This window comes from Guyanagaster necrorhizus (genome assembly GCF_019112545.1).
Source record: "Guyanagaster necrorhizus MCA 3950 unplaced genomic scaffold BT62scaffold_3, whole genome shotgun sequence".
Classification (NCBI taxonomy): Eukaryota; Fungi; Basidiomycota; class Agaricomycetes; order Agaricales; family Physalacriaceae; genus Guyanagaster; species Guyanagaster necrorhizus.
This window is the reverse complement of record NW_025064882.1, coordinates 1,969,900-1,994,023: the sequence shown is the minus strand read 5'-3', so window position 1 is coordinate 1,994,023 and position 24,124 is coordinate 1,969,900. Positions and strand designations below refer to the sequence as shown.

The window sequence follows — 24,124 nt, the reverse complement described above, 5'->3', positions numbered from 1 at the left end:
CGAGCCCTATAGCGCACCAGAGCGTGATATACCGTATGCATGGTCCATCACCATAGTTTCGTGAATGAATACGATTATTTCCTTTGCAGGAAGCGGACCAGGTTCATTGAATGCTTGAACCTCATGGTCATTTGGACCATGTCTATACAGCTTTTGGGCCTGGCTTGGATTTGTTTGGGGTATGGCCTTCAACGTGGTATAAAAAGTAGGATAACCAACTGGAATACGTTCAGTGTACCTCACGATCACCTTCACTCTTACTGTCGAGATGAAACTCCCTATTGCAGCTGGTCTTGTCTTTACATCCGGCACTTTGGCACGTACATTCACGGTGCGTACTACGGCGCTGTCATGTTTCGCGTCTCGTTAACTGATATACGAGGTGTACAATGGCTGTCCTTTCACCATCTGGTAAATTTCCATGAGTACTCTATCGGACCCTTTAATTGTGATCAACACCCCATTTTTAGGCCTGCCGTGAGTTTCACCGTTACCTTTATGATTCTGAAGGGAAACTCAAAGATCGCTGTAGACGTTTACTGACTTAAATGTCGCCACGAACGTACCCAGCTACGCGACTGGGTTCGTTGTATTATCGATATTACTGCTGCATGTTGGTTATCTTTTTCAGATGGGAAGCGGCTGCATATACTGCAGTATCCTTCTACGTCCCGGACAATTGGAAGGCAGGCAGAATTTGGGTGATGAATTTACCACATTTCTCCGAGGAATCTGCGTTTTGAGACCGAATATTTTTTCTCATAGGCACGCAGAGACTGTGATTTCTCGACGGACCCGGGACCAAATTCATGTCTAGACGGAGGATGCAACGGCGGCCTTGAATGCGACCCGTACACCGGTACCGTGAGTCACGGCTGTATGGTGTAAAAGACAGAATACGCTGACATCTATGAAAGGGTGTACCACCCGCGACGGTTGCGGAATGGACCCTCGAGGGAGATGGTTCGCTTGATTATTACGATGGTATAGTGCCCCGATCCCGTGATGTCCCTTGAATGCTGATCATCATCATAACGGAATTCAGTGTCTTTGGTTGACGGTTACAATCTTCCTGCGCGAATTGACAACAACGTCGGCTGCGGTGTCGCGTCGTGTCCCGTGGATTTGGGTCCCAACTGTTTGTATTCTTCCTTTATCTGTTCAACACCTATTGAATAAAACATAGGTCCTGACGTGTTGAAGGGTCCCTTTGATTCTTCCGGATTTCCCGTCGGATGTAAATCAGCTTGTGTATGCCTGCCAAGTATTTCAGCCGTGTCTATTATGACTAATAATTATTATCCCTTTTAGGAGGCCAACTTGGACGGCGATCAAGGTTCGCCTGGCCAACTAGGTATCAGATACCGTTCTGACTTTTTGTGCTAACAACAGCCGACTCGCCAAACTGCTGTACTGGAAGCTACGATACCGCTGCTACCTGTCTTTCATCTGGTTCGTCTCAACCGATTTCAGTCTCTCCTTGTCATGGTAAACTGACAACGCTGCAGGCGTCGCGTACTACAGCTACTTTAGTATGTAAACTTTAGCACCATTCATCCCCCTCTTCTTACAACGCATCAACAGAAGACAACTGTCCTGACTCTTATGCATATGCCTACGATGAATCCAGCGGCACGGCCTTGTGGACTTGTGATTCTAACTTAGCGGCAGACTACACGTATGTTAAATTGGTTCATCTATGTTCATTTCCACTAAGATGATGATGTCTTTAGATTGACGTTCTGCCCGCCTTGATGGGAATCGCAGCGACCTGAGCCAAAGCTTGCTATTTTTTAAATTTATGCTTAGCGTTTGACCTTCATACCCCTTCAGTGTCTTACACTTTTGAGTGACGTTGCAGTAAACATAGTTTTCAATAAATTTATCTTTTGTGACCGGAAGCGGCTCGCTCGCAAAAACGATTCGCGAAAGACCTCAGGTAAAGTTGTTGGCTTAAAAAATGGGCCAAACTGATGGAACGATATTTCCAGTGATTCCTGATGGAAGATCCTGGTCACGATGTTCGTGGGTCCAGTGCAGATGCATGCTCTCGAAGGACATTACGGAAACCTCGCATTCCTTTTGATTTTCAGAAGCAGTGCTAAAAATTGGCTGTGTATGGCAAAACCTTTGGCCCAAGTATTGGGCCACGTGGCGGCGCTTTTGTGTGGCGTCGTTACGAAGTTTCAAATCGGCATGAGGTCAGGGCTTGAAATTTTCAAGTTTTTTCAACGCCTGGACTCTGGTATTGCTCTCCTATCCGTTTCCTTGTTCCTTCTAGCGTGCTCACTTTATGACGCTCCTAAATATCGTCCCGGATTAGGCGTATAATATAATTGTATACCACGAGGCGTTCTTATCGTGTCTCTGATTTATTAGGGTTGCAAAAATTTGAACGACAGGATTCCGTGAATGGGATATTGAAGGTACAGGCGGTAATAGGCAAGTGATATATGACCGGGAGAAGGACCGGATGGGACCTCATGTTGTCAAAAGAACGCTGCTCGGAGCTATGTGGGGATAGCAAGCATGTGAACGGGCTTCGTTCTCAACAATTCAATGCCTCGGTTGCCCTGCGGCCCAGCAGCATTTCTCACCCTGATGTTTCAAACCGTCCAAGTGTTTGTTCTCTTTTCAGGCAACTCTTCCTGCCTTTCTTCTAACACCACCAATTAAATAAGCCTATCTGTCTTGAAAATTTAACCATAATTCCCCGATATCCGAAGACAGCGGCGGGGCCCCGATGGGCCCTCGAAGGTTGATCGTATAAGACGTGACAATTGTTGTCTGTCTCCTTTAGCTACTCCATAGCCTCACGTTGATGCACTCTGTCCTCGTAGGTGTTCATCAACGTCCAAGCGAAGTCTAACAAATTTTCAGCACAGGAAGAATGCTGGAGGAACAGCTCTCTACCCTCTCCATTGACTCTTCGCCGACTCTCCCAATCGCCAGGCTTCCCAACGAGCTGTTGGCGAGAATTTTCTTCCTGGCCGCAATGGAGACTAGGCATGACACGATACCAGCTCCGTTTATCGTTTCACAGACATGCCGCCGCTGGCGGGATGTCGCGCTATCGACCGGTGATCTATGGAAATTCATCAGCTTCAATTTCCCATTATCATCTGTCCAATACCTTCGGGCAAACAGCATGCTGTCGAGGTCTGATACCTTCCCGCTTGATCTTTTAATGGATTTCCGTGATCCGTCTTGGGACTGGGAAGAAGATCCTCACGGCTTCACCTCCAATGGCATGCAATCTGTCATCCGACTCCTTGAGCCGCATCTTGACCGCCTGGAAGCAGCGGATATCCTTCTCGATACCTGGGCACCAATGCATACATTTTTATCGGAGACTCAAAAACTTGACGTACCATCATTGCCAGCGCTGAAGCGACTGTCCCTTTCTCGCTGCAATGCCTATTTTGCCTTTAAGGGCCAGACATTCCAACCCCAACACTTACGAGACCCCCTACCGTTATTCGGTGGGATCCCTCTACCGGGACTCAGTCACCTGTCCCTCGTCGGTGTTCACATTGATTGGAGCGCTGCAGCTTCGTCCCTCGGGAACCTTACCAGCCTTGAGCTCAAGTACCACGCCCCCGACGTCCTTCCTACCTCCAAGGAATTTGCGGACCTTATAGCCGGGTCCCCTGATTTGCGCCACCTTTCGGTGATCGGGTCATGTCCCAGTGGCGCACCAGGATCGACCTTAATTTCGGCCCTGACGTTGTCTCACTTCACTTTGGGATTCGTGGATGTGGACGACGCCGTTCAGTTCGTTTCTAGCTTGCATTTTCCGGCTCTGCAGAGTCTGTCATTGGAGGATGTCAGGAGTGGTTTGGATCCCACCCAGCCAATACAAGATGCGTCCATTCTATTGGAATGCTTTGCCCGAATGACGAGTTCGACGATCCCATTGCATAGGCTTCGATCTCTGAACCTTAACGAAATCAATGCCACACAGGAGGTGCTCGATAGTTTCTTTTTAGTCCTTTCTTCGGTGACGGAGATGGATTTATCTGAGAGTATTCCTTTGGCTTCTCTTGAGCCTAGTTTCGGTGTTGCTCCTTGCCCTTCACTTCGCACTTTACAGTACCATTCCTATAATGATTGGTATGCAGTACATTCTTTGGTTTGTTCGAGACGTGAACACCGAGTCCCTTTACATAACGTTCATGTTATCTTTCAACAAGAGCCCCGTGATGTACAGCTTCTTTTACAGGCTGGTGTTCTCGTAACAATAGATACCAGTTCCGACTCAGAGGAAAACGAGAGCTCATATTCATTTAGATCTCATAGTCCTTAAAATGCAGAGTTGATGTATGACATGGCGTATCTATACAGGAATGCGTGGTTATAGTACTGATATTGTTACAAAGTCAGTCCGAATCATAAGAAATGGAGCCATTCAGTCAACGAAAAACGTGCTTTTCTTCCCAATACGAACACTTCCCTGAAAAGGTAGCCCATCCAGTTGCAGGCTATCGTCCTCTGAAGGTAATCCCGGCACATCCACGCGAACAGCGACGGTTCCTACAAGTCCGGCCAAGGCGCCGTCAGCGCCAAATATAACCTATGAAAGCAAGCTAGTAGTACTCGTGTCGTCCAGAAAAAAAGATAAATACCTTGCTGACAAAATTGCTAAATGCCTTTTGTCGTCCAGGAAGTACCTCTAATGGAACATCTTCCATCTTTGCGCTCACGGCGAAAGCGCTACCTCCGTCTTCGTCGCTTTCTGCCGGAGCACACCACGACCTCAGCCATTCGTCGGGCTGTATATGCGCAAATGCATGCTCCGGTAGCGGGTCGGGGAGGACGGTGTTGCTCTGCGGCGGCTCGCCATCGAACACCAGCACATCCGGTAGGACGTGACTTACGTCCAATTCAATGTCCATGCCCTTCGGCAGGACAACGCGTGCAAAGACGGTACCACTCGCAAGGAAATTACTTCCCCTAGGCTTGATCTTCATGTCATGAATAGTGACATTGCGCAAAACCTTAGGTTGGGGCTGAGGTCCTGGAAATATGGCTTCCACCGATAGATGTGAAACCAAAGGCGTTGAAATAGATATGGGATTAGGCAGTGCGGAGAGGTACCGTGACAGAAAAGTGGAGAGAACGGAGGAAGAACCAGATGGCAAGGGAAGTACTGATCCTGTCATATGCAGGATAATATTTGGGTGAGTTGTCGTAAATGACTTAGTCATGACAGTGGCAATTGGAACATCAGGAGGAAGAGATACGACGAATGGTAGGGGTGGCAAAGATAAATTGAACGATAAAGGCGCCGGATCGATGATGGTCGCACTAGCTTCTAGAGTCAACTCGTCATTGACAGCCATTACTGAAAAAGATTCAAGAGTTATAAGATCTGCTAAGGGAGGAAATGGAACATTTCGACCAGGCTGAGGTAGTCCAGGAAGTCTAGGAACTATAGCAAACACATCAGAAAAAGGAATGAAGACAGCAAAATACACCAACTCACTTATCAACTTTATGACAGTGTTCACATCTGTGAATTTACTGCGAAGATTATGCCTCCAGCCGGTACCACCCAAGTCGCCCCCTTCAACGGCAACTTCTCCAACATCTGTTTTCAGTGTGAATGCGCCTTCTCTCCACGCCTCTTGTACGAAGGATTTCAGGACAGAACCGTCGGTCGTCGGTTGAATGAACACAGTCATGGAGACGGGTTGAAGCCACGATAAGTCGGCAGGGGGGTCAAGCGTTAAGGCTATCTCCAGGGAAGGAACGGTGAGGGATGCCAGTCGTTCATCTTGCGCAGATACGACGTGTACACTGGACATGCTGACAGAGACACGGTCCAACTTCCGAATACCCCATCTACCTAATGACTTCCACAAGTCCTGCATCAGATTATCCTGGTCATCACTGTTCATACCAGTGATGCCGCCAGCGTCCAAGCCTATTCTTCCCTCTATTCGAGTCCATATTCCACCCGTATCGGTCATATTGAGTACATCCACGCGACTTGGTCCCTCGAAAACTAGCCCGTCGTTGATGATTGCATCAGGAGACAGGTCTGAGGCCCGTGCAGCGTAAGACCATGCGAGCAATGCGAGGCCGACAACAGCGATAGTACAAAGCAGCAGGGAGATAAAGAAAACGTAGAGCAACTTATACAAGAGCGTTCGTCGAGACTGCACATGCGACAGCTCTATGTCGGTCACCGACGAAGATGGCGAGCTCGAGGGATGTGGAATTAAAGGCGTGCATTCGGTGGGCGGATCCACGGCCCTTCCTTTGCCCTTATCAATGGGACGACCATTGACAGAGATGTCGATGCTCATGTCTGGCCTTAGCGGTCATACAATGAACAAAATAGAGAACCGAGCTTACTCGTCGTGGATAGCGACTCCAAGACAGTTCGCACGTGCGGCCGTATCAATGGCCCACGTGTATTACATGTACTTGGTACTTTTTGATTATTTTTCAGTTAAAGGAGTAGTCGGCAGCTTTGGACATCGACAATCCTCTACAACGCAAATTTTCACTCCTCTAGCAAAGACAACAAATATTAGCGTTGTCTGAACAGTTAAGCTGCTCTACATGAGAAAGAAAGGATTAACGACTGTCCGTAGTAGTGCGTAGGTGAGAGCAGTGATAAGACAGAAAATCCTGACCGCTAGTAGTACACTGTAATGAAAAATGTTACTGTATATACTGTCCCGACGGAAAACCAATATATATCATCTAGCAGCTATCTACCAGTGAATTCTTAGGGAATGTCTGGCCGTAGTCATCAACCCATGTTGTATAATTAGGATTGGTATATGCACCCGAATAGCTTCAAATAGCTTCAGTATGCATCTCGGAAGCAGAGAAGTGAACGTACGTCGCGATATAATCAGCAGTCGGAAAATCCTCCGGATCGCAGCCAATGTTGATATTATCCGGATCCTGAGCAAGCGTAAGAAAACATGCGGAACATGCCCAACAAACCTTTCGACAAACCTGATAAACGCGGATCCAATCTATAAGCATGATTGCAGGAAAGGTGAGATGCTCCAAGTCTACAGTCCCAAAGTTCGTCGACATTCCAAGATTCGCCAAGATATACTGCATCGCAAAAGCATGTAAGGAAACGTATCAGACACACGACAGAACCTCTTACGAACCATCGGTTCTCCTGGAACACGTCGGGCGGAAATTTCGGTATCCGAGTCAGCCCCAACGCCTGCGGCGTTTATGGTCCAAGCCACTGATCCGTTGTTCACCCATGTGATATACTGCGGAAATGATAGCATGAACATAAGGACGCGGTGTTAAAAATCAAAATCTTACAGCGTCGTCAGAATCGTACCCTGGAGAACATTGTAGTGTCAGTGTGTCAATTCACCATGCGGCCTTAGAGCTGGACGTCAACAACTTACCAGGTTTGTACTAGAAGGATGTCCCCAAGTCAGCGAGCTTTCATCTCGAAGCTTCGAAGAAGGTCACCTCAAAACCGTAGGTAGAAAAGCATCCGGTCAGTAATTGATAGCATTCCTGAGCTGTCTCTGAAACCACTGAAGTTGCTTGTTGGTACGATCCACCAATGTACGAGTTCAATGACGATATACTGCTGTCTGCAATGATCAAGTTGTCCGAACTGTTGTCCCAGACGTATCCCTTGTTGAATGGCTGTGGCATAGAATGGTCAAAAACGGCTAACGAAGCACGGGAAGTCAACGCACTGCCCACTGCCCAGATTGTGATACATATCCAACGTCATCGGTAACCTGTGCTTCGAAAACATCGATTTCTGGGGCAGAGCGCCCGACGTATGTGCCGTCAGAATGTTTAGGACCTGGATGACTCTCGCCATCGCAGGTACACCGTGAAAGACGCTGTCCGGGAAGATATGAGAGCGCGTAATCCGAACTTGAGTAACCGCTAGTTAGCGCAGCCGTGGGTTCATCATCAATGGTTTGGTTAGGCGCCGTTCCGACGTCGCAAGAATCGTACGTGTAAGGCCACTAGAAGCGAATTTAATCCATATGCAACGCAGATGATATCATGCATACCATCCCTTCCAGCGAAGCGCCATAACCTGCACGTCCCAGATTTCCCATGGACCACACAGCGGGCCACAAACCAAGGACATTGTTAATTCCAGGAAGCTGAACAGAGGCAGCTAAATAACCACCAGTGAAGCAGAATTTGTTCCTGGAAAGAATTTATCATACAGTGACACAGATAGCACAGATCTGCCAGAAAGTTACCATGTCGCCACCATACCTACATGGCGTACATCAGTTAAAGTACGTGTCGCGGGAGGTCATGTTTACCTCCTTGATAATCCAAGTCGTGTGTTTCTTTCTTGGACAAAGTGATTACAAGGGAACCATTAGCAGTTGTTATCGCTGCAGGATCATACCATTCCATATTGTTCGTCTCCTGCGAGAAGCCGTGAGTAAATTATCAGGTACTATTCGGATGGACCGTACCCAGTAATGTAGGTCGACTGCCTCCCAGTAAGGATCATCGCCAGAATAGAACGTACGTCCCTCAGTCTCGAACTCATCTGAGAAGACAAGTTGCCACTCAGATCCATCTCGCCACGAAGTGAAGGTATAAGCATCTTCGGGGGTATCCGCGTCAATGAGGCCGAAGTTCCCCATGTCAGGAACCTGAATAGCAAGGACATCAGAAGGTCCCAACGTAAGCTGTCTTCTACTGACCTCGCCTGAAGAGTTGACCCCCAAAGCCGTAGTCGTTGTCGTTGTCGTTGTATTTTGGTCTCGCACATACGTCATGATGGGATACCCGACACTGCGAAGTATAAGTGATTAATAACGTCAACTGCAACATAGTCTCACAATAACGCAAGGATTCCGGAACAAAGGATGGTCAAGCAGCCTACATTGGCAATCCCTCGGCTTGAGAAAGAAAGATCGGCATCTTCTACCATCTTTCCGTTGCGCACTGTGGGCAAGTGGAGTGCATCATCAGGCTCTGCAAAGTTTGGTGACAGGTTGGAGCCCCATGTTGAAGGGTCAGCACCGAGCGAAAACTATTGACCATCAATGAATAATCATTATTTATAAAGCAGCACGGACTTTGCCAGACAATGACTGTGTCCTCGAGCCTGTTGACCCTACGGGATATGGATTATCTGCCTAGAAAGCTTGTGAGTAACCTGTAAGTGAAGCAAGGAAGGTTGTACCCATTCTGAATCCCGACTACGCAGCCCCTGTGATGAGTTATTGGCCAAAAGACTTATAGTAGATGAATCGAAATGACCACTCCGTGCCATGATTCGAGAAAAAGATGCGTGTATGAAAGGATGGTGGAAGAGAGACGAGAGGAAAATTAAAAGTCATCATTACCCTCCCCGCGCAGTCATCCCAAAAAAGCCGCTGTGATGCCTGAACATTTCCCAAATTCTATAAATACGACTGCGCAGTTATGGTCGGAGAAGACATGTCGATTCATGGTGATTTCTAGCCATTTGTTGGCAGAGAATGCCATACAACATTCTGCATCACCCGAAGAGAATAGGTGTATGTTGTTGATTGACAGAGATCGAGTGAGAGGAAGGCAAGTCGACCTCCGACTTATCGGTGTTCTACTACTGCCTTCGGCGTCGGCCTCGAACCCGTAGTCATCACAGATGAAATTGGGTGTTGCAGGCCCTGCGAGGCACTTTGGAGCTGCGAGGTAGCTGCGGTGCGACCAGGGTTGAATCTAGTAGTGGCAGCCGATTCTTTCCCTTTGTACAAAGAAAGGGTGAACTGTATCCATTTTACTCAAATAGAATTAAAATACACCTTAGCTCGCTCGGTGGCTAGAGTGACATGTGCTCTTGCCATTCAAACTGCTGTCAACGAGAAAATATTATCTACAACGTCGTTTCCTCGTTCTTTGGAAAGAATCGGGGAACAAGCGAACTGTCATATGTAACACGGCACAACGGAGATGATGGTCACTGGCCACCCATCCACGGCTAAATGAAAGTTAGTTGTGAGATGCCGATTCTTGGTAGGTTACCTGATGCCACAGAAGGCTTTAATGCATCTCTTGTTGGTGATACGTCCACCAGCGGGCCCGTGTCTTATACACGAGTGAATACATCAAAATCCTGCCTTGCTCAAAACGTTATGGCAACTGTACATCAGCTTTAAGAATGTCACAAGTTCATTCCAACGGCTGTATCAGCAGAGAAAGTCTGTTGGTATCAACGGTATAATGCTTTACAAGAGATTCACCGTCCAGGTCCATCCTAGACTTATTCTTTGCGAATACGTGATACGAGCCAATGTCGATATACAAAATATGCAAAGCAAGCGATGACGGTGATAGAAAAAGTAATAGTCTTCGTGCCAATAACAGACACCTCATGCTCGACCTGATAAAGAGTTTAACTGGGTGACACACGGAAAAGATGTCAACCTACCACCGACGTGAAAGGGGATAATATAGGTATTGTGAAATGAGCGGGTAAGCGCCAGTGTTGTGTACGTTGTACACGACGCTGATTCAAATGGGACACGTAGACGATTAGTATTGCAAGAAATACTATGACGCCGAGTAGGACCCACTGTTATAATATACATGATCAGGAACGGACGCGTGAATGAGGTAAGGACGCACTGTCAGTTTCTCCATTCTCGCGATTTTATCCTCATTTACTTTTATGAGAGTGTTACGTTCTCGCTGCCAACGACATTCTACTCAGGAGACACCGAAACCGTGAACAACCAATGCTCACTGAACGCTTCAGCTCTTCTCCGAACGAAAGTGTACGCAGTTCCCGATGATGCTCTGTTCGTGCCGATAGTAAGGCCTCCGCAGTCAACGCTCGAGCAGCCCAGTACTGCTCGACGCGACTTCGAGGTGTTACATCGTCTTGAGGTGCTGGTAATGTCCTACTGTGGTCAAGCGACAATTTGGTGGAAACACTGGTACCAACAACCTGTACGGCACTAAAGGATGAAGTCTTCGTAGGCGAGCTTGGTAAAGCTCGCTTCAATTTATTCATCAGTTAGAAACGCAGGGCACCTTAGAGGTGGTGGTCGGTGGAGAAGTATCAACCTTACATCATCCCACAGCCACAAGAGAAGTGTGCATCATAAAAAGTGTCGTTGCTGTAGGATAAATTACAGTTTATACTAGCTACAGCATAGAAGCATACAATTTACACTGACAACGGAAGCACATACCTGGGGCATCCTGCCACTTGAAAGGCAATGTGGTACATGCAAGTCCAACTAAGTGCTGGCATAAACCAGTCAGCGTTAGCCGATAGAATCTAAGGACGCTGTGGCTTTTCGCTGACGCCCTGATCCTCCCACACGGATGGCGCTACCGATCCAGTACGGTGCTCCTCATCACCTGTAAGGCCCCATCTGACTGCCTCTTTCTCGATCTCATCGGTAGTGAGCCGGGGTAGGTCGTTACCAACCTTGACGTACCACTCGCCCTTTATGTACGCTTTGGCAAAGACAATGTCTATCTCTTCCAGCGTGCGTCCCTTTGTCTCGACATAGAAGAGCCAAATGAAAGGGAAGAAGCAAAGGTTGACGATGCCGAAGAAGAGGAAGGTGCCGAAACCACCAAAGCTATCGAGCATGGGAGGGGTCCACATAACGACGGCAAAGTTCCATAACCAGTTTGTCATGGTAGAAATCGCATTAGCGTTCGTACGGATAGCATTGGGATTAATTTCAGCCGGCAGAAGCCAAGGCAATTCGAGCCATGTGCTATAACAAATATTAAAAGATGACACCAGTCTGAAAATTGCGGAACACCGCACCATCCGAAGGCCATAAGGAAGAGGAAGAGCGCTACAACGGCGCCGTACGTGGCAGTATTTTCTTTGTCACCTTCCACATTGTAGGGGATGAGACAAAAGCATGCGAGGAACTAAACGAAGCATTGAGAATCTCGCCATAACACCACAGGCCGCCACCCACCATAGACAGCGCTTGACCAGCAGTACCCCACATAAACATTTTACGACGACCGAGGCGTTCAATCATGGGGTATGAACCAAAGGCAGAGAGAGCATAAACTGTAGAGTTGACCCCTCCCAGGATGAGTGCAAGCCTTCGCTCGAGACCAATGTACGTTTGGAAAATGACCGGGCTAACGGCAAGCGCGTGAACATCATCGGAATATATCAGATCATTGACAAGACGCACGCGAAGTAAATGATGGCATTACATCCACCAATTTGCTGAAAAAGCTGGCTGGAAGCTCCGATGAGCGTACGCCTGAAGTGCTGTGAAGGGCCGCCGGTGAAGACGTGCTTAATTTGGAGTTCTCCAACAGACTCAAGGGCTTCAACAATGATGCGTTTCTGCTGCTGGGTAGCCTCTGAATCGGTGCGTTCGGCACTCAGGGCCGCGACGACGTGTTCTCCCTCGACGGTTTGGCCCGTGGACAACAGGTAACGCGGAGACTCGGGTAGCTGGGAGATACCCAGGACAAGAAGCACTGCAAATATGATCTGAAGACCGATAGGGAGACGCCACGAGAGGGATGTATCAATGTAGGACAATCCAAAATCGATCCAATACGCAATGACTATATGTACAATCAGTTTCCAATAAAATAACTAGACTGAAAAGCCGGGATACCAGTGCCCATGGCGATCATACTCGCTTCAATGCAAATATGAAGACCTCGGTTGTGAGCCTTCGAGCACTCTGCCTGCCAACTGGGGATCGTTGCGGTATTAAGACCGTTTCCGAATCCCGTGACGACACGTCCAATCACAAATTGATGTCCGGCTTTATGCCTGAACATCAGATATGGAGAAACGTAAGTCCTAATCCATAGGAAGCAACAGAGATCATCAACAGCGTACCCAGGCATAGAAGTGATCTGAATAAGAGCTCCGATGGAGACCCAGAAAGCGCCTGCCGGAACCCCGTTAATGAATACGACTGATAGAACGTGAAAGTATGCAAATTCACCAATCATGATGATCTTTCTGCGCCCCAGTTTGTTGCCGTACATTAGGGCGAAGATTGCTCCCGTAAGGCATCCAACTTCGTAGATAGCAGTATAGAAAGCCTGCATCGTGGACGAATGTTTGCTTCCAACATTGTCCGGATTGAGATCCGGAAATACTCGATAGAATTGAGGGGCAGAGATAATGCCCGACATCTGCGCATCGTAAGTTCATCAGAAGAAGATGGATCACAAGACAAGAAGACGCACGACGCCCTGGTCATAACCAAACAGCAGGAATCCTAGAACAAGTCAGATGCCGCCGCTTGCAATGCTGAGAGGAACTTTCTCACCAAGAGTAGCAGTTATGGTGATAGCGGAGAGAAGCCTGTCCCCAGCAAGTCCCATGTAATGGGGTATACCATCCTTGACAGTAGCGCGAACGCTCTCCGCAGAGACTTTTGCTTCATACTTCTCAGACGGAGGAGAGTCAGTCATGACGGGTCTTCAAGATAGATACCAATAGAGATAGGTAATATAAATCGGGACGTAAGCAAGCTTCAAATCGGAAAGCCTGTGGGGAATCGGACTGGCGTCAACGGATAGATCGAATCACCGTAAGGAGATGACGACTGTGAACGAAAGAAAGAAGCCATCTCAAGGTATCTTGCCTTATATACAAAAATGAACGCAGTCTAGTAACTCCGAAGCTTTTACAACTAGTGACGCACCAAGGTACACCAGCGGAAACTATATTCCTGGATTCCTGATCGCCCTTGGCGAAACGTAACAGAGAAGAACCTCTCCACACTTTTCCTGTTGAAATTCGAAGCCTGACTTAACTACCCATGAAAATTTCCGCCTAGTATCCTTACCTCTTGCATCTAACGTTCAAGATTCTTGGAAATCTGACCCAATATTGTTATCGATGACCTTCCTGACATCAGAAGTACACATCTCAACTCAGCAACTGACGACCGATGAGAATAACAATAAGCCCGGATGTTGTGATAATCAATTGTTGTGGGTTCGAACCTCGTTTGCGAATTTTAGCTCCACAACCATGAAGTCATGTAACCGAGAGCGCGCATCGTTTCGGGCGTTTCGGGAGTCTACCAGTATTCTTGGTTGTATCATGCCTTGACTCGGAATAGACTCTGGCCATATTTATAGGGCTGTCAAGTGCTATGAATGACACGGAATGAGTCGTTAAATATAGCAGAGTAAAGGTGAAACGCTTCTCAGCGGTCGATGAGTAACGAATTGTCAACCTTAAATAGATTATGCACGTACACTGGGTCTCTACGAAGTCCATACGAGTCAGTACGGCCCGGTACCGGTGGCCCATGTTTCTTCCGACTTGAATTATTACGCCTAAACACGACAAGTAAGGCGCGAGACTGACGTAGTTCTTGATCAAATGTGCCAGGGTGATGAACGACGCGGATCTTGAGCCACAATTACCAGTCTACAAATTCCAGGTGCCCTAACTGGGGAAGCCGGAAAAACCGCATAAGAGTCCTCTGTGTATAATGTCAGTAAAGAATGAACTTTTCAACCAGCCAGCTATGAGAAATCTAAACAAGATGGTTTTACTTCTCGTCATTAATAGTTTGTTGAATCGAATTATCCACTGACTTGCTGAGTACCGACCATTTACTCGGGAGACCCGGGCGCCGGTTGAAGAATAGGGCTGACGGATGAGCGTGCACATGGGCGAGGCAGTAAGGCCACTGGAAACATCCATTAACAGCATCTAAAGCGACTCTATCAAGGCGGCTAGAAGGAGGCTATAGAAATTTGTTTTAAAAATGCTGGTAGAAAAGATCAGCCTGAAACTTGACAACTAGGATGCGAGCTAGAGCAATCATGACAAATTAGCGCGCAGAGGAAGATGTTGGGACCCCTTGGCCTACAGTGCGAGGATGCATCAAGAATGAAAAAAACAACATCTGAAAAGTAGTACACAGTTGAGTTACCTCAGAAACGCTGGTAGCGACATCATTGTCGGTATTCATATTCAGCGCCCGTATAGTACCAGAGCAAGCAGCGGCCCGGGGAAGTTCTTGATGTCTCCAGTTTTCTGTTCCAATCGCCAGTTCGACTTCAAGTGTCGCATTCCTGTATCAGCCAGCATTTGAACCTGACCCTACTAACTGGTGCCGGTTCCAAGATGATCAAAATCATAAAAGATGAAAGATGCAGCGTCTGACTCGGCCCGGAGGAGTCCGGCTTCCAACTTGGCTCGGAATGAGCCGGTCTGCCCTGTGCGACAATCAATAGGTCACTCTTCGAGTTCACATCGATGCCAATGGACTGCATTCTACGTCTTCACGGACTTAGAATGGTTAGCGCGCGCTCTGGGCAACATGCAAGGAGATGCGTCTTTGACTGAGCTTCACATTATTTTCCAAATCGAAGATGTCCACCTTCTCATAATGGAGGCCAGTAAATACCGCAGGATGATGGAACTTTGGAGAACGATGAGCAGCATAGCCGCAGCGCCTCATACGGCATCGCCCAAAGAGTTGTGAATCACCTTGACCACTTGGAAAGGACCCCAGGAAATTCTTTTAGACGAAACTTCTTATCTGGAGGCATGGGAAAAGAAGTCGAGACACATTTCTCTGATTTCTCTTCCACGAAAGCTTTTATATCCAATGCACGCGCGACAACCAAATCCAATCCTTTTGGTGGGAACATGTATAATCCAACACATCTCAACGCCACTCCTTTGCCGGCATCCACTACACAAATCTTTACGAAGCGGTATATCTCGCCTCATCTCAGCACACATTTATACAAATGCCTGGATAATGCATGTAGGTTCCGTCGGGGGAGTCTGTCGTGGGTCTGCTTCTTGTTTGTAATATTCATCTAATTTGATCAGTTCTCTTTTAGATTACCAATGCACACTGCCTTGATTTTGGACTATAACGTCTACGTCGTAGAGCCCGTTGAACAAGTGTTTTCGCTTGAGTCAATGCTTGATAACACACCGGGTCAGTTAGCGCCTCAGCCCTTAACATTCTGCTAGCCGGCAGCCGAAGCGTCCGAACGCTTATCCATGATACTTCGACCTCCGAGTGGGCAGCTTGTCTGCACGTCGGTGCGACATGCATCTACGCCGAGTCCAATTAGCCTAAGGGCGGGACCCGCCTGGAGCGGGACCGCGGTTCAGAACGGCTTAAGGAGATGTTATGTTTCAGATAGAACCTACTTCTTTTCCCTCTGGTTCAGAGAAGGTTCAAACAAAGAAGTGAGTAAGTTCCCGCCAGGAGATAACACAAGCCATTTGAATCGTTCTGTAGGGCAAATAGAGTACAAGAACTGTTATGAGATTAATGTCAATCTCGGTGCTTTTCTGTGGCTACCGCGGGAATCAATCAGAACATATTCCTTGCGTTGCGCGCATGTATTCTCAGTGACTACTACTTCCGAAGCACTCTGGTCCTCTTTGGTCTCCCGACGCAAATCAAAGAAGCCTTTCAAGTGACGCAAACAGGCTCTCACCCACAACCTAATCATTTTATATATGAACTGCTTATATGAACCGACATACGGTCGCAGCAAAGATAGTACAGTTATGTTATATCATATCATGCCACTATTCCTTTTTCCCTAGCAGGCTAACCTGAGGTAATGATCATCTGTTCGGGCCTCACCTTCAAGCCCGCTCTTCTAGGCCTCAATTCTCCAATTGCTGAATACCTTTCGGAACCTCGCCCGCCCCTGGTCTACTCATTTCGGCAGTGCTGCATGCCTGGCTACTCTGTGTAGGCGAAAGGATTGAATATGTAACAGCGCCAACATAACAACAGCCTCTTGTCCCACAGCGGGAGCGCGCTTGAAAATACTCAGCCAAGACGAGACATCTTCTGGCGAGGTTCAGACCCTTCCCCCGTCGCTATTTGCCTCCTCCCTTCTTTCGTCTCAGCGGTGCTCGATCAATTTGATCATCGGCACATCATTATCAGCCAATTCATCGTTGCTTCTCGAATGCCCCACACCATTCAATCCAGCTACATCAGCACTACGAGGACCTCTGGAAATGCAAATTCTCCCTTGACACCAGAAGCTTCCGACCATACCAATCTATTTCCTGATTATGGAGAATTTGTTGATTGTACGTTCCCATAGTCTCGTCTGTAGAAATACGGGTATCTGACACTTAATTCCAGGCGAAGCCTTGAGAGCTCAAACCCTCAATGCTGACGGAACGCCGAAGCGACCAATGAATGCGTTCATGATTTTTGCTCGTCTGCGACGTCCACAGATCTCTGCGGAAAACCATGCTCTACGGACTGGAGACGTCAGCAAGATCCTGAGCAAAGAATGGGCCACAATGCACTTTGTTGGTTATTTTACATATAATCTTGGGTAGTTTGGTTAATAACCTGTCTGTTCAGAGAGACAAAAAATGGTACCAAGACCAGGCTAAAAAACTGAAGGCAGAGTTCAAGAACAAGTATCCTCATTATGTCTACCGTCGCAAGTCTACTCGTAGACGGCAACGACTCCAACCCAACGGCTCCGCTGTTGGTAGTGTTAAAGACGGTCCTGCGCAATCTGAATGGTCAGAAAGCCCAGAGAGCGATCTGGAAGAGTTATGGCCAAGACGTTCTACTTTGGAAGATCCGGCACTGGATGTAATAATGAATGCACGGCCGAGCCAGGTTCTGCATGAAGATGCCTCCAGACTATCCAGAGAGGCATCCTATTCCAGGACAAATAATGTTCTTCGTCGTGCGTGGATGTCTCCCTAACAAGTTAAATATTCTCTTACATCGTCGCTGGGCGTAGGTCTATCCCAGCGCCCTGCCGCTCATGTTCCATCGTACCATGTCCCTAGCTTCTTAAACACTCCATTTTGCGCTGGAACTCCGGACTTGTCCTACAGGATGCCCATGGCCAACACCATTCCTAACTCTTACCTGATATTTCCTAGGCGGGGGATATGAACAGTTGCCTACGTTCTGTTACGACCAATAATATATGTACGCTTCTCATAAAGATCCCTTGATCACGGTATTGCTATAGAACAATTTGTACTTCTGTAACGCTCGCCCTACTAGTCCATAATTTGAAAGACTCCGTCAGAACGAGTATACCTCGTGGGTCGTTGTGACCCGCGGGAGTGTACGACGAACCTGGCAGATGAACAAAAAGTGAAAGTTCAATCAAGTCTGTAACCGGTTTAATATTACGTCCATCGCGATTTGAGTTCAGTCGCGGCTAGCATACGACACACCATCCATCGTCCCGAGGCTTTTCCAGCTTCGCCTCCATTTGACATCTCCCTCGGCCAAGATTGCCCGTCCACGGAACACTCAGATCCTTACCACGACGACAACGGTCAGGGATTAGCTGTGTTGTTGACCGCAGCAATATTTCTGTCTTGGGAGTGACAAGACGAGCATCGACCCACGTCGGCGGGGATTCTGATAAGAGCGACAGGACCACCCTGGGTACTGGTTGACTCTGGTATGAGATAGACCAAATCCGGCCTCGCGCAATGAATTCGACATTTTGACCGTCCCAATCGAACTGAGCTCGGAAACCCTCTGCATCGCCTTCTTCAATGACATTGACTAGCGGCTTTAACCCTATCCACCCACGAATTTTCTGAAAGAAGGCATTGCCCTCTCCACGAAGGAGACAAGCAAGCCTGATATCTTCCATGGTGGGTGAATTAAGGGGTATAGGGGCTGCATACGAGAGCAAAACCCTCAAGATCCCACCGCCACTTACATTCTTCACAGCAGCGAATAGCAAGCACCGATTTGAATCGTCTCTTCTCAACGACGCGGTAGAAGCATTCTTGCTGAGACTACCGACGCGGACCTTTCCAGTCCGGTCTCTCAAGACACTGCCAAGATCAAGTTTACCGCCGGTACACTGGCACGCATCTTTCAGTACGGTTAGCACACCTTCTTCTCCGTCGATAAGCTGCGGAATGATCTCCTTGATGGCCTCACGAAGCTCCCGTCCCGTCTTGGACTTGGACGCGAAAAAACTGGATTGGCGTTTTCGGGCGCGAAGTAGGAGCTCAGTGGAGGTACGCAGAAGAGGTGAGGGCAGGTCAGGCTGAGATGCAAAGGTCGAAAGTTGTGGCACTGCGCTGGATCTGCCAGGATTGGCGGGGGCTGTCTGGGATATGGGCTCGGTGATAGATCGTTGCGTAGGGCGGGCACTTCGCCTCCGCCGTCGCTCACGAATAGGTTCGGGTATTTGTGGGCTTCGCGTGCTACGTCGACGAGGATGGATTGGCGGAGGCCGGGGAGTTTCACGATTGGCTGATTCGGCCTGACGATCGCGTCGGGGGCGGGAAATCGGCGGGCGTATGACTGGTTTACTCGAATCAAGTAATGCCGACTGGGAAGGTGTTGACTGTCGGCTGTTGGCTGCATCGGCCCGACGATCAAGTCGCGGGCGAGGACTTGGCGGGTAAGTGATTGGTTCACTCAAATCAGGTAATGCCGGCTGGGGAGGTGTCGGCTGTGATGGTGCCGGCTCGGATGGGTTCGGCTCGGCGGGTGGTAGAGGCGGGAGAGGCGCATCTCGATGTTGCACCAGCGCTAGCGCTGGCGATTCACCAAAGTCTGCATTCAGCACGGATTCGTAAGACGGTGGTAGGTCAAAGTCCTCTTCAAGATGGCCTTGAGGCCAGGACAATGGGCGGGAAGGCGCCATCTCCTGTGAGCATCGTGGTCGATACTTGCTTCAAAGACGAAGAATACGATACATACCCAGCTGGCTGCTGCTCCTAGTGCTCGCTGTTTTTGTGGTACAGCTTGTGGTCAAAAGCAAGAACGTTATGTCATGAAACTGATATCTGGGGTAGGATGGCAGTGCTGTGTCCCTCTTCTCGCGACTGCGTATGCTGTTGTGATGCCAGTCGGCAGAAGGTCTCTGTCTTCTAGTTGGTACAGCCTTCCTGTTGCGATATTCTGGTGATGCGGCATGTCTCGGCATGCTGACATGAGGGAGGAAATGGGGAGGAAGTACCAGATTAGGTAGAAAACAGTATAAATACATGGCACAGGTAGAGGAAGCTCTTCGTGAGTTTGTCTGCCCAGTGATCAACAGCCTAACACAAATCACAATACCTCCCACGTTCTCGTCATAATGACAAATTTGAATTTGAAGGGTGTGTGATCTTGTCTTCTCCAGAGCGGATTCTAGCGTCGCTAGCAAATAATAACGGAATAAATAATTAATTAATAGCTCCTTCCTAATCTGTGCAGCAGTTTTTTGCACTCCAGGTCCTACGTCCATCTCATGCCTGATTCTTTCTTCACATCGTCCAAACCTCGAAAAAGGAAGCGCACAAATGATGCAGGGCCCAGTAACTCCAAAAAAGTCCCGCGTAAGGGCGCACAACAAAACGGTATTAGATTCCAAGGCTCTAAGCCCAATGGTGTCCAGAAGAAGAGGAAGACCGCTGACGAGGAGTTGGATTCTGACCATACCGATGACGACGCGGGAGACATAGATGATATGGACCTTAGGACACAGAGCAACGATGAGGAGGTCAGTGGGGAAGAGGATCCCAATGAGACACCAGCAGAGAAACGATTGAGACTGGCTCAGTTGTATATCGACGGTGTCAAGGAAGGGCTAAAACTAGGTGCGTGTCTTTATTTCCAACTTTACGGGACAAGCTGCTGAACATTTTGGATAGCCGACGGTGAATTTGACGCGGCTGAAATCGACCGGGAACTCATTTCCGCCAGGCTGAAGCAGGACGTATTGGAGCACTCGGGGAAAATACATCTGTTTATCGCAGATTCCGTTCGTACACTTTATGTTACAACATATCACCTGTTTTGACTGACGTATTCCCCCAAAGTTTGACTTTTCTGAACCTCTCAGGACTGTGTTTCGCACCAAAACATCCAAATCTTCCGTTACATGCGCTGTGGCTGCAGAATCTGGTCAATATCTCTTCACATCGGAAAAGGATGGAACCATAACCAAATGGGACCTGATCTCTAAAAAGAAGGCCGCAATGTTCCACTCAATACGGGTTCAGACGAAGGGCAAGGGGAAAGTGCAGACATCTGGTGGGGAGGAGGTCAAGGGTCATACCGATGAAGTTCTGACGTTAGCTCTAAGTGACGACGGAAAGTACCTTGCCAGTGGAGGAAAGGATCGTAGACTCGGAGTTTGGGATGCCGAGAATGCACAGTGGATAAGAGGCTTCATTGGGCCAATGTGTCACAAGGATACAATATCGGTACTCTTTACTTCTCTACTGTGGACTTCCGTCTCGGACTAATCTACTTTTCCATAGGCTTTATCTTTCCGTAAAGGAACGCATCAATTATACACAGGTTCATTGGACCGGTCGCTAAAAGTATTCGATTTATCCCCTGGAGTTATGGGCTATGTCGAGACGCTTTTCGGTCATCAGGATCATGTCGTTGCTCTCGATTCCCTACGAGGGGAGACCTGTGTCAGTGTGGGTGCACGAGACAAGACAGCGCGGTACTGGAAAATAGTGGAAGAGACGCAGCTCGTGTTTCGGGGCGGAGGGCGTAGTCGCGTGCGAGATGTTTTGGAAGGTGGTCTTGCTGATCAGGACGACGGCGAGCCTGAACCAAAACGGGACGTGACGATGAAGTTCGTTGAAGGGCGCCTTGAATGTATCGCGATGATCGACGAATCCATGTTCGTCAGTGGTGGAGACAGTGGGCACGTCTTTTCTCATTATTGCAGCGAAAAGAAGGCTTATTACCTGTTGTTAGATCTATATGTCTATGGGTGACGCAGAAAAAGAAGCCAGTGTTCACCCAAGCTTTGAGCCACGGCTTCAACGAAGTTTCTTCTGAAACCGAGGGCGTTATCAAAACACCCCGGTGGGTAACAGCTCTGGCCAGTCTTCGATATTCCGATTTGTTCGCATCTGGTCTGTACCTTTCCATTCCGTCTTCGTGACACTCACATTTCATACCTCAGGTTCATGGGAGGGTGACATACGGCTGTGGAAACTGGACTCCAAATTGAAGTCCTTTTCTCTAGTGGGCACAATACCCGCGTTTGGCATCGTCAACTCTCTGCAGTTCATCTCTCCCCCGCAAAGTTTCTTTGATGCGGCAGCATGGACGAAAGAGGGGCAATCTGGCTCTGACGTATCAAAGCGGAGGGATGCCGGTCGATATTTGCTAGTCGCAGGCATGGGAAGGGAACACAGGTTAGGACGGTGGCAGAATGTCAAAAAGGGCTGGAATCGCGCCTTGGTTGTCGCACTTTGATCTCGGACATTATCATAGCGCTGCTATGCTCCGATGAAACTTGTTCTATATCTAGTGGGTACACAACTATACCTGGTATCTTACAAGATTTTCTCCGACCTGCCATTTATATCGATGGACTTCGACAGTGCTCAAAGTATTCGAATATTTCTAGAACAATTGGTGGAAAGCCAAGATTCAGACTACAAGTTGCACGTCATAATTTGGCGTGAGCTGCAGTTTTCGATGAGGACGTCAATGCTGCCCAAATCTTCTCTGCCAAACCTTTAGGGTTCACCTGAACAACCTAAGGAAGCTTGAGGCACCTCGACGAGCCTCAGAATGGATACCTACCAAATGACCTCCACCCTCGACTCGGGAAACAGATCCCAAGTTCTCGATTCCCCCACATGCGTTGTTAATTACATCGTCTTTAACTTTGGGCGGCCTTGAAAGTGTGTCATGATGATGAAGACGAAGAAGTGCCGTAATGCGTACAGGATGTCATCAATAGCACCGTAGATTAGGTGTATAGGTAGCAGCTTGACGAAATACGCCATGCCACGGTAGGCACGCGAAAAACCTAAATTGTCGCGGTAACAGGCCTACTTGCAGGTCCAGTATTCATGAAATTCTTGGTAACGAGGCTAAACGTACAGTCTCCTGCTTTCGAGAGCATTTCAGAGTAACACCGTTTACCTGGTCTGGGTAGTCAATCGTAGGCAGCGGTCGAAGCCCATGTTCCTTTGACCAATAAGTTGACTACTTCATTATTATGTTCATGCTGCACGTACGTACCACAAAAAGTCTTAACACTCGATCATCCCATGCTTGCAACCCTTTTCGGCTTTTCATAATGATATAGGCTTCCTCCTTTGACGGCCATATGTCCCTACGATTTTGGGAGGCATTCAAGAGGTACGTTCCGGGAGCATAGCTATGATCTTGGTTCATGGTCATCAGCTCAACCAGAATTAGAGATTCGAAGGTGGGACGAGGATTGAACGTCATGGACAAAAGTCTGTAATTATATCATCAGAAACAGTGAATCCAGCTACAATGAGGCATCCTACAGAGATACAGCTCCCATTGAATGTCCTATACCCACAAGACGACGACTGGTAAAGTCTACGTCGACACCGGTGCCCAATCCCATTAATAGAGCGTGTAAACTGCGAGCATATTCTTCCCATCGAACTGCCACGCGTCTGCGTCACTTGAAGAAGATGAAATAATTTACGCGTACATGTCTCTTCGTAACCCCACCGCAGAACTTCTTCATTCAATATAGCAGCATCGCCGTGGTTGGACGCGTCTATCGACCAAACTTCACGGATGTTAAGGCCACCATGTACTTCAATAAAGGAGAACAAATCCTCAATAGTAGGTTCCCATTGTTCTTTGTGAAATCCGGATCCATGAGCAAATATCAATGTCAGAGCATCCTCGTCCTCAAGATATGGCGACGAGGGTTTCCAGTATCGCTTGAGTGTTGATACCAGTGGGTAGTTGGGCCTAGGATCGAAAACGTAGGGCTGGGAAGCCAAGGAAGCCATTGGGGACACCGAATCGTCGTCGTCGTCGTCGTTAAGTAAAAGTCTAGTTTTCACGTGCTGATACCGGTCCGGGACACCATGCAACCGATTGACGACAAACTGGACAGGCCGACGGTTTATTATGTAACGCGTTGCGCGCCCTTTGTCACGCGACTATTTGCCTTTGTTTTTGGCATCAATTTCCCTGCCTCTCCGACGGCACAACCTCGAGCCGGCACGTCAATGCTCTCTTCTTCACGGTCGTCGCTAAAACGCGGCCATTCCTATCTCTTGAAGAAAAACTTTCAATATACCTCTGTCGTGGGGCCCCGTATGTGTCTGCGCATTTTTACATACCTCTACCTTAAAATTTTTACAGGATGTCCCAGGAGACCTGCTTCCACTGCTACGCAACCAGCAGATCCCTCTTCGTCTATAGAACTGCACAGTACG

The 24,124-nt window shown here is 48.2% G+C and overlaps 10 protein-coding genes across 10 annotated transcripts; 4 read left to right on the top strand and 6 right to left on the bottom strand.

The window, feature by feature from the left end:
* Positions 1–268: 268 nt before the first annotated feature.
* BT62DRAFT_916522 (thaumatin-like protein) lies at positions 269–1,755 on the top strand (the record flags this gene model as incomplete). Its single annotated transcript, XM_043183997.1, has 12 exons — positions 269–331; positions 533–582; positions 632–701; positions 766–864; positions 918–984; positions 1,046–1,138; positions 1,187–1,251; positions 1,312–1,336; positions 1,393–1,452; positions 1,509–1,532; positions 1,585–1,678; positions 1,734–1,755. The coding sequence occupies 12 exons, from the start codon at positions 269–271 to the stop codon at positions 1,753–1,755; spliced, it is 732 nt and encodes a 243-aa protein (XP_043045043.1).
* Positions 1,756–2,885: 1,130 nt separating this feature from the next.
* Positions 2,886–4,373, top strand: BT62DRAFT_927252 (uncharacterized protein). Its single transcript, XM_043185212.1, has one exon. The coding sequence runs from the start codon at positions 2,891–2,893 to the stop codon at positions 4,304–4,306; it is 1,416 nt and encodes a 471-aa protein (XP_043045042.1). The 5' UTR covers positions 2,886–2,890; the 3' UTR covers positions 4,307–4,373.
* On the bottom strand, positions 4,276–6,387 carry BT62DRAFT_927251 (uncharacterized protein). Its single transcript, XM_043185211.1, has 3 exons — positions 5,486–6,387; positions 4,626–5,431; positions 4,276–4,573 (listed from the first exon to the last, which is right to left on the bottom strand). The coding sequence occupies exons 1-3, from the start codon at positions 6,309–6,311 to the stop codon at positions 4,409–4,411; spliced, it is 1,797 nt and encodes a 598-aa protein (XP_043045041.1). The 5' UTR covers positions 6,312–6,387; the 3' UTR covers positions 4,276–4,408.
* A 109-nt stretch (positions 6,388–6,496) lies between these two features.
* BT62DRAFT_942522 (glycoside hydrolase family 16 protein) lies at positions 6,497–9,693 on the bottom strand. Its single transcript, XM_043187832.1, has 16 exons — positions 9,170–9,693; positions 9,063–9,122; positions 8,823–9,016; positions 8,685–8,775; positions 8,451–8,633; positions 8,292–8,400; positions 8,226–8,241; positions 8,028–8,169; positions 7,698–7,979; positions 7,462–7,644; positions 7,395–7,404; positions 7,306–7,325; positions 7,140–7,250; positions 6,976–7,080; positions 6,857–6,921; positions 6,497–6,808 (listed from the first exon to the last, which is right to left on the bottom strand). Exons 1-16 carry the CDS (start codon positions 9,257–9,259, stop codon positions 6,715–6,717), a joined length of 1,755 nt encoding a protein of 584 aa, XP_043045040.1. The 5' UTR covers positions 9,260–9,693; the 3' UTR covers positions 6,497–6,714.
* Positions 9,694–10,131: 438 nt separating this feature from the next.
* On the bottom strand, positions 10,132–11,037 carry BT62DRAFT_927248 (uncharacterized protein). The gene is made up of 4 exons (XM_043185210.1): positions 10,715–11,037; positions 10,597–10,659; positions 10,400–10,543; positions 10,132–10,351 (listed from the first exon to the last, which is right to left on the bottom strand). The coding sequence occupies exons 1-4, from the start codon at positions 10,982–10,984 to the stop codon at positions 10,232–10,234; spliced, it is 597 nt and encodes a 198-aa protein (XP_043045039.1). The 5' UTR covers positions 10,985–11,037; the 3' UTR covers positions 10,132–10,231.
* Positions 11,038–11,254: 217 nt separating this feature from the next.
* On the bottom strand, positions 11,255–13,398 carry BT62DRAFT_883679 (general substrate transporter; the record flags this gene model as incomplete). The annotated part of the gene is made up of 9 exons (XM_043182763.1): positions 11,255–11,705; positions 11,759–11,868; positions 11,919–12,090; positions 12,147–12,531; positions 12,585–12,745; positions 12,815–12,866; positions 12,924–13,116; positions 13,171–13,202; positions 13,254–13,398. The coding sequence occupies 9 exons, from the start codon at positions 13,396–13,398 to the stop codon at positions 11,255–11,257; spliced, it is 1,701 nt and encodes a 566-aa protein (XP_043045038.1).
* A 3,250-nt stretch (positions 13,399–16,648) lies between these two features.
* Positions 16,649–17,998, top strand: BT62DRAFT_431409 (HMG-box). Its single transcript, XM_043180871.1, has 4 exons — positions 16,649–17,026; positions 17,082–17,254; positions 17,310–17,646; positions 17,704–17,998. The coding sequence occupies exons 1-4, from the start codon at positions 16,900–16,902 to the stop codon at positions 17,859–17,861; spliced, it is 795 nt and encodes a 264-aa protein (XP_043045037.1). The 5' UTR covers positions 16,649–16,899; the 3' UTR covers positions 17,862–17,998.
* BT62DRAFT_927245 (uncharacterized protein) lies at positions 17,770–19,943 on the bottom strand. The gene is made up of 2 exons (XM_043185209.1): positions 19,650–19,943; positions 17,770–19,596 (listed from the first exon to the last, which is right to left on the bottom strand). The coding sequence occupies exon 2, from the start codon at positions 19,591–19,593 to the stop codon at positions 18,136–18,138; it is 1,458 nt and encodes a 485-aa protein (XP_043045036.1). The 5' UTR covers positions 19,594–19,596; positions 19,650–19,943; the 3' UTR covers positions 17,770–18,135.
* Positions 19,944–20,181: 238 nt separating this feature from the next.
* BT62DRAFT_882438 (WD40 repeat-like protein) lies at positions 20,182–22,157 on the top strand (the record flags this gene model as incomplete). Its single annotated transcript, XM_043182704.1, has 6 exons — positions 20,182–20,530; positions 20,585–20,694; positions 20,753–21,139; positions 21,197–21,593; positions 21,629–21,811; positions 21,862–22,157. 6 exons carry the CDS (start codon positions 20,182–20,184, stop codon positions 22,155–22,157), a joined length of 1,722 nt encoding a protein of 573 aa, XP_043045035.1.
* A 23-nt stretch (positions 22,158–22,180) lies between these two features.
* Positions 22,181–23,795, bottom strand: BT62DRAFT_927244 (uncharacterized protein). Its single transcript, XM_043185208.1, has 7 exons — positions 23,383–23,795; positions 23,210–23,333; positions 22,935–23,157; positions 22,794–22,880; positions 22,635–22,741; positions 22,491–22,584; positions 22,181–22,443 (listed from the first exon to the last, which is right to left on the bottom strand). The coding sequence occupies exons 1-7, from the start codon at positions 23,690–23,692 to the stop codon at positions 22,354–22,356; spliced, it is 1,035 nt and encodes a 344-aa protein (XP_043045034.1). The 5' UTR covers positions 23,693–23,795; the 3' UTR covers positions 22,181–22,353.
* Between the last annotated feature and the right edge of the window lie 329 nt (positions 23,796–24,124).

Coding starts and splice junctions, on each gene's coding strand:
- BT62DRAFT_927252 (XM_043185212.1), top strand. CDS start 2,891: ATGCTGGAGGAACAGCTCTCTACCCTCTCCATTGACTCTTCGCCGACT.
- BT62DRAFT_927251 (XM_043185211.1), bottom strand. CDS start 6,311: ATGAGCATCGACATCTCTGTCAATGGTCGTCCCATTGATAAGGGCAAA. Junction 5,432..5,485: donor CACTGTCATAAAGTTGATAA/GTGAGTTGGTGT, acceptor TGTTTGCTATAG/TTCCTAGACTTCCTGGACTA. Junction 4,574..4,625: donor TTAGCAATTTTGTCAGCAAG/GTATTTATCTTT, acceptor TTGCTTTCATAG/GTTATATTTGGCGCTGACGG.
- BT62DRAFT_942522 (XM_043187832.1), bottom strand. CDS start 9,259: ATGGCACGGAGTGGTCATTTCGATTCATCTACTATAAGTCTTTTGGCC. Junction 7,081..7,139: donor GTGTTCCAGGAGAACCGATG/GTTCGTAAGAGG, acceptor TTTGCGATGCAG/TATATCTTGGCGAATCTTGG. Junction 6,922..6,975: donor ATTGGATCCGCGTTTATCAG/GTTTGTCGAAAG, acceptor ACGCTTGCTCAG/GATCCGGATAATATCAACAT.
- BT62DRAFT_927248 (XM_043185210.1), bottom strand. CDS start 10,984: ATGAATAAATTGAAGCGAGCTTTACCAAGCTCGCCTACGAAGACTTCA. Junction 10,544..10,596: donor CGAGAATGGAGAAACTGACA/GTGCGTCCTTAC, acceptor ATATTATAACAG/TGGGTCCTACTCGGCGTCAT. Junction 10,352..10,399: donor TATCCCCTTTCACGTCGGTG/GTAGGTTGACAT, acceptor ACTCTTTATCAG/GTCGAGCATGAGGTGTCTGT.
- BT62DRAFT_431409 (XM_043180871.1), top strand. CDS start 16,900: ATGCCCCACACCATTCAATCCAGCTACATCAGCACTACGAGGACCTCT. Junction 17,027..17,081: donor TTATGGAGAATTTGTTGATT/GTACGTTCCCAT, acceptor ACTTAATTCCAG/GCGAAGCCTTGAGAGCTCAA. Junction 17,255..17,309: donor AATGGGCCACAATGCACTTT/GTTGGTTATTTT, acceptor CTGTCTGTTCAG/AGAGACAAAAAATGGTACCA.
- BT62DRAFT_927245 (XM_043185209.1), bottom strand. CDS start 19,593: ATGGCGCCTTCCCGCCCATTGTCCTGGCCTCAAGGCCATCTTGAAGAG.
- BT62DRAFT_927244 (XM_043185208.1), bottom strand. CDS start 23,692: ATGGCTTCCTTGGCTTCCCAGCCCTACGTTTTCGATCCTAGGCCCAAC. Junction 22,881..22,934: donor GAGTGTTAAGACTTTTTGTG/GTACGTACGTGC, acceptor TATTGGTCAAAG/GAACATGGGCTTCGACCGCT. Junction 22,444..22,490: donor TCGAGGGTGGAGGTCATTTG/GTAGGTATCCAT, acceptor AAGCTTCCTTAG/GTTGTTCAGGTGAACCCTAA.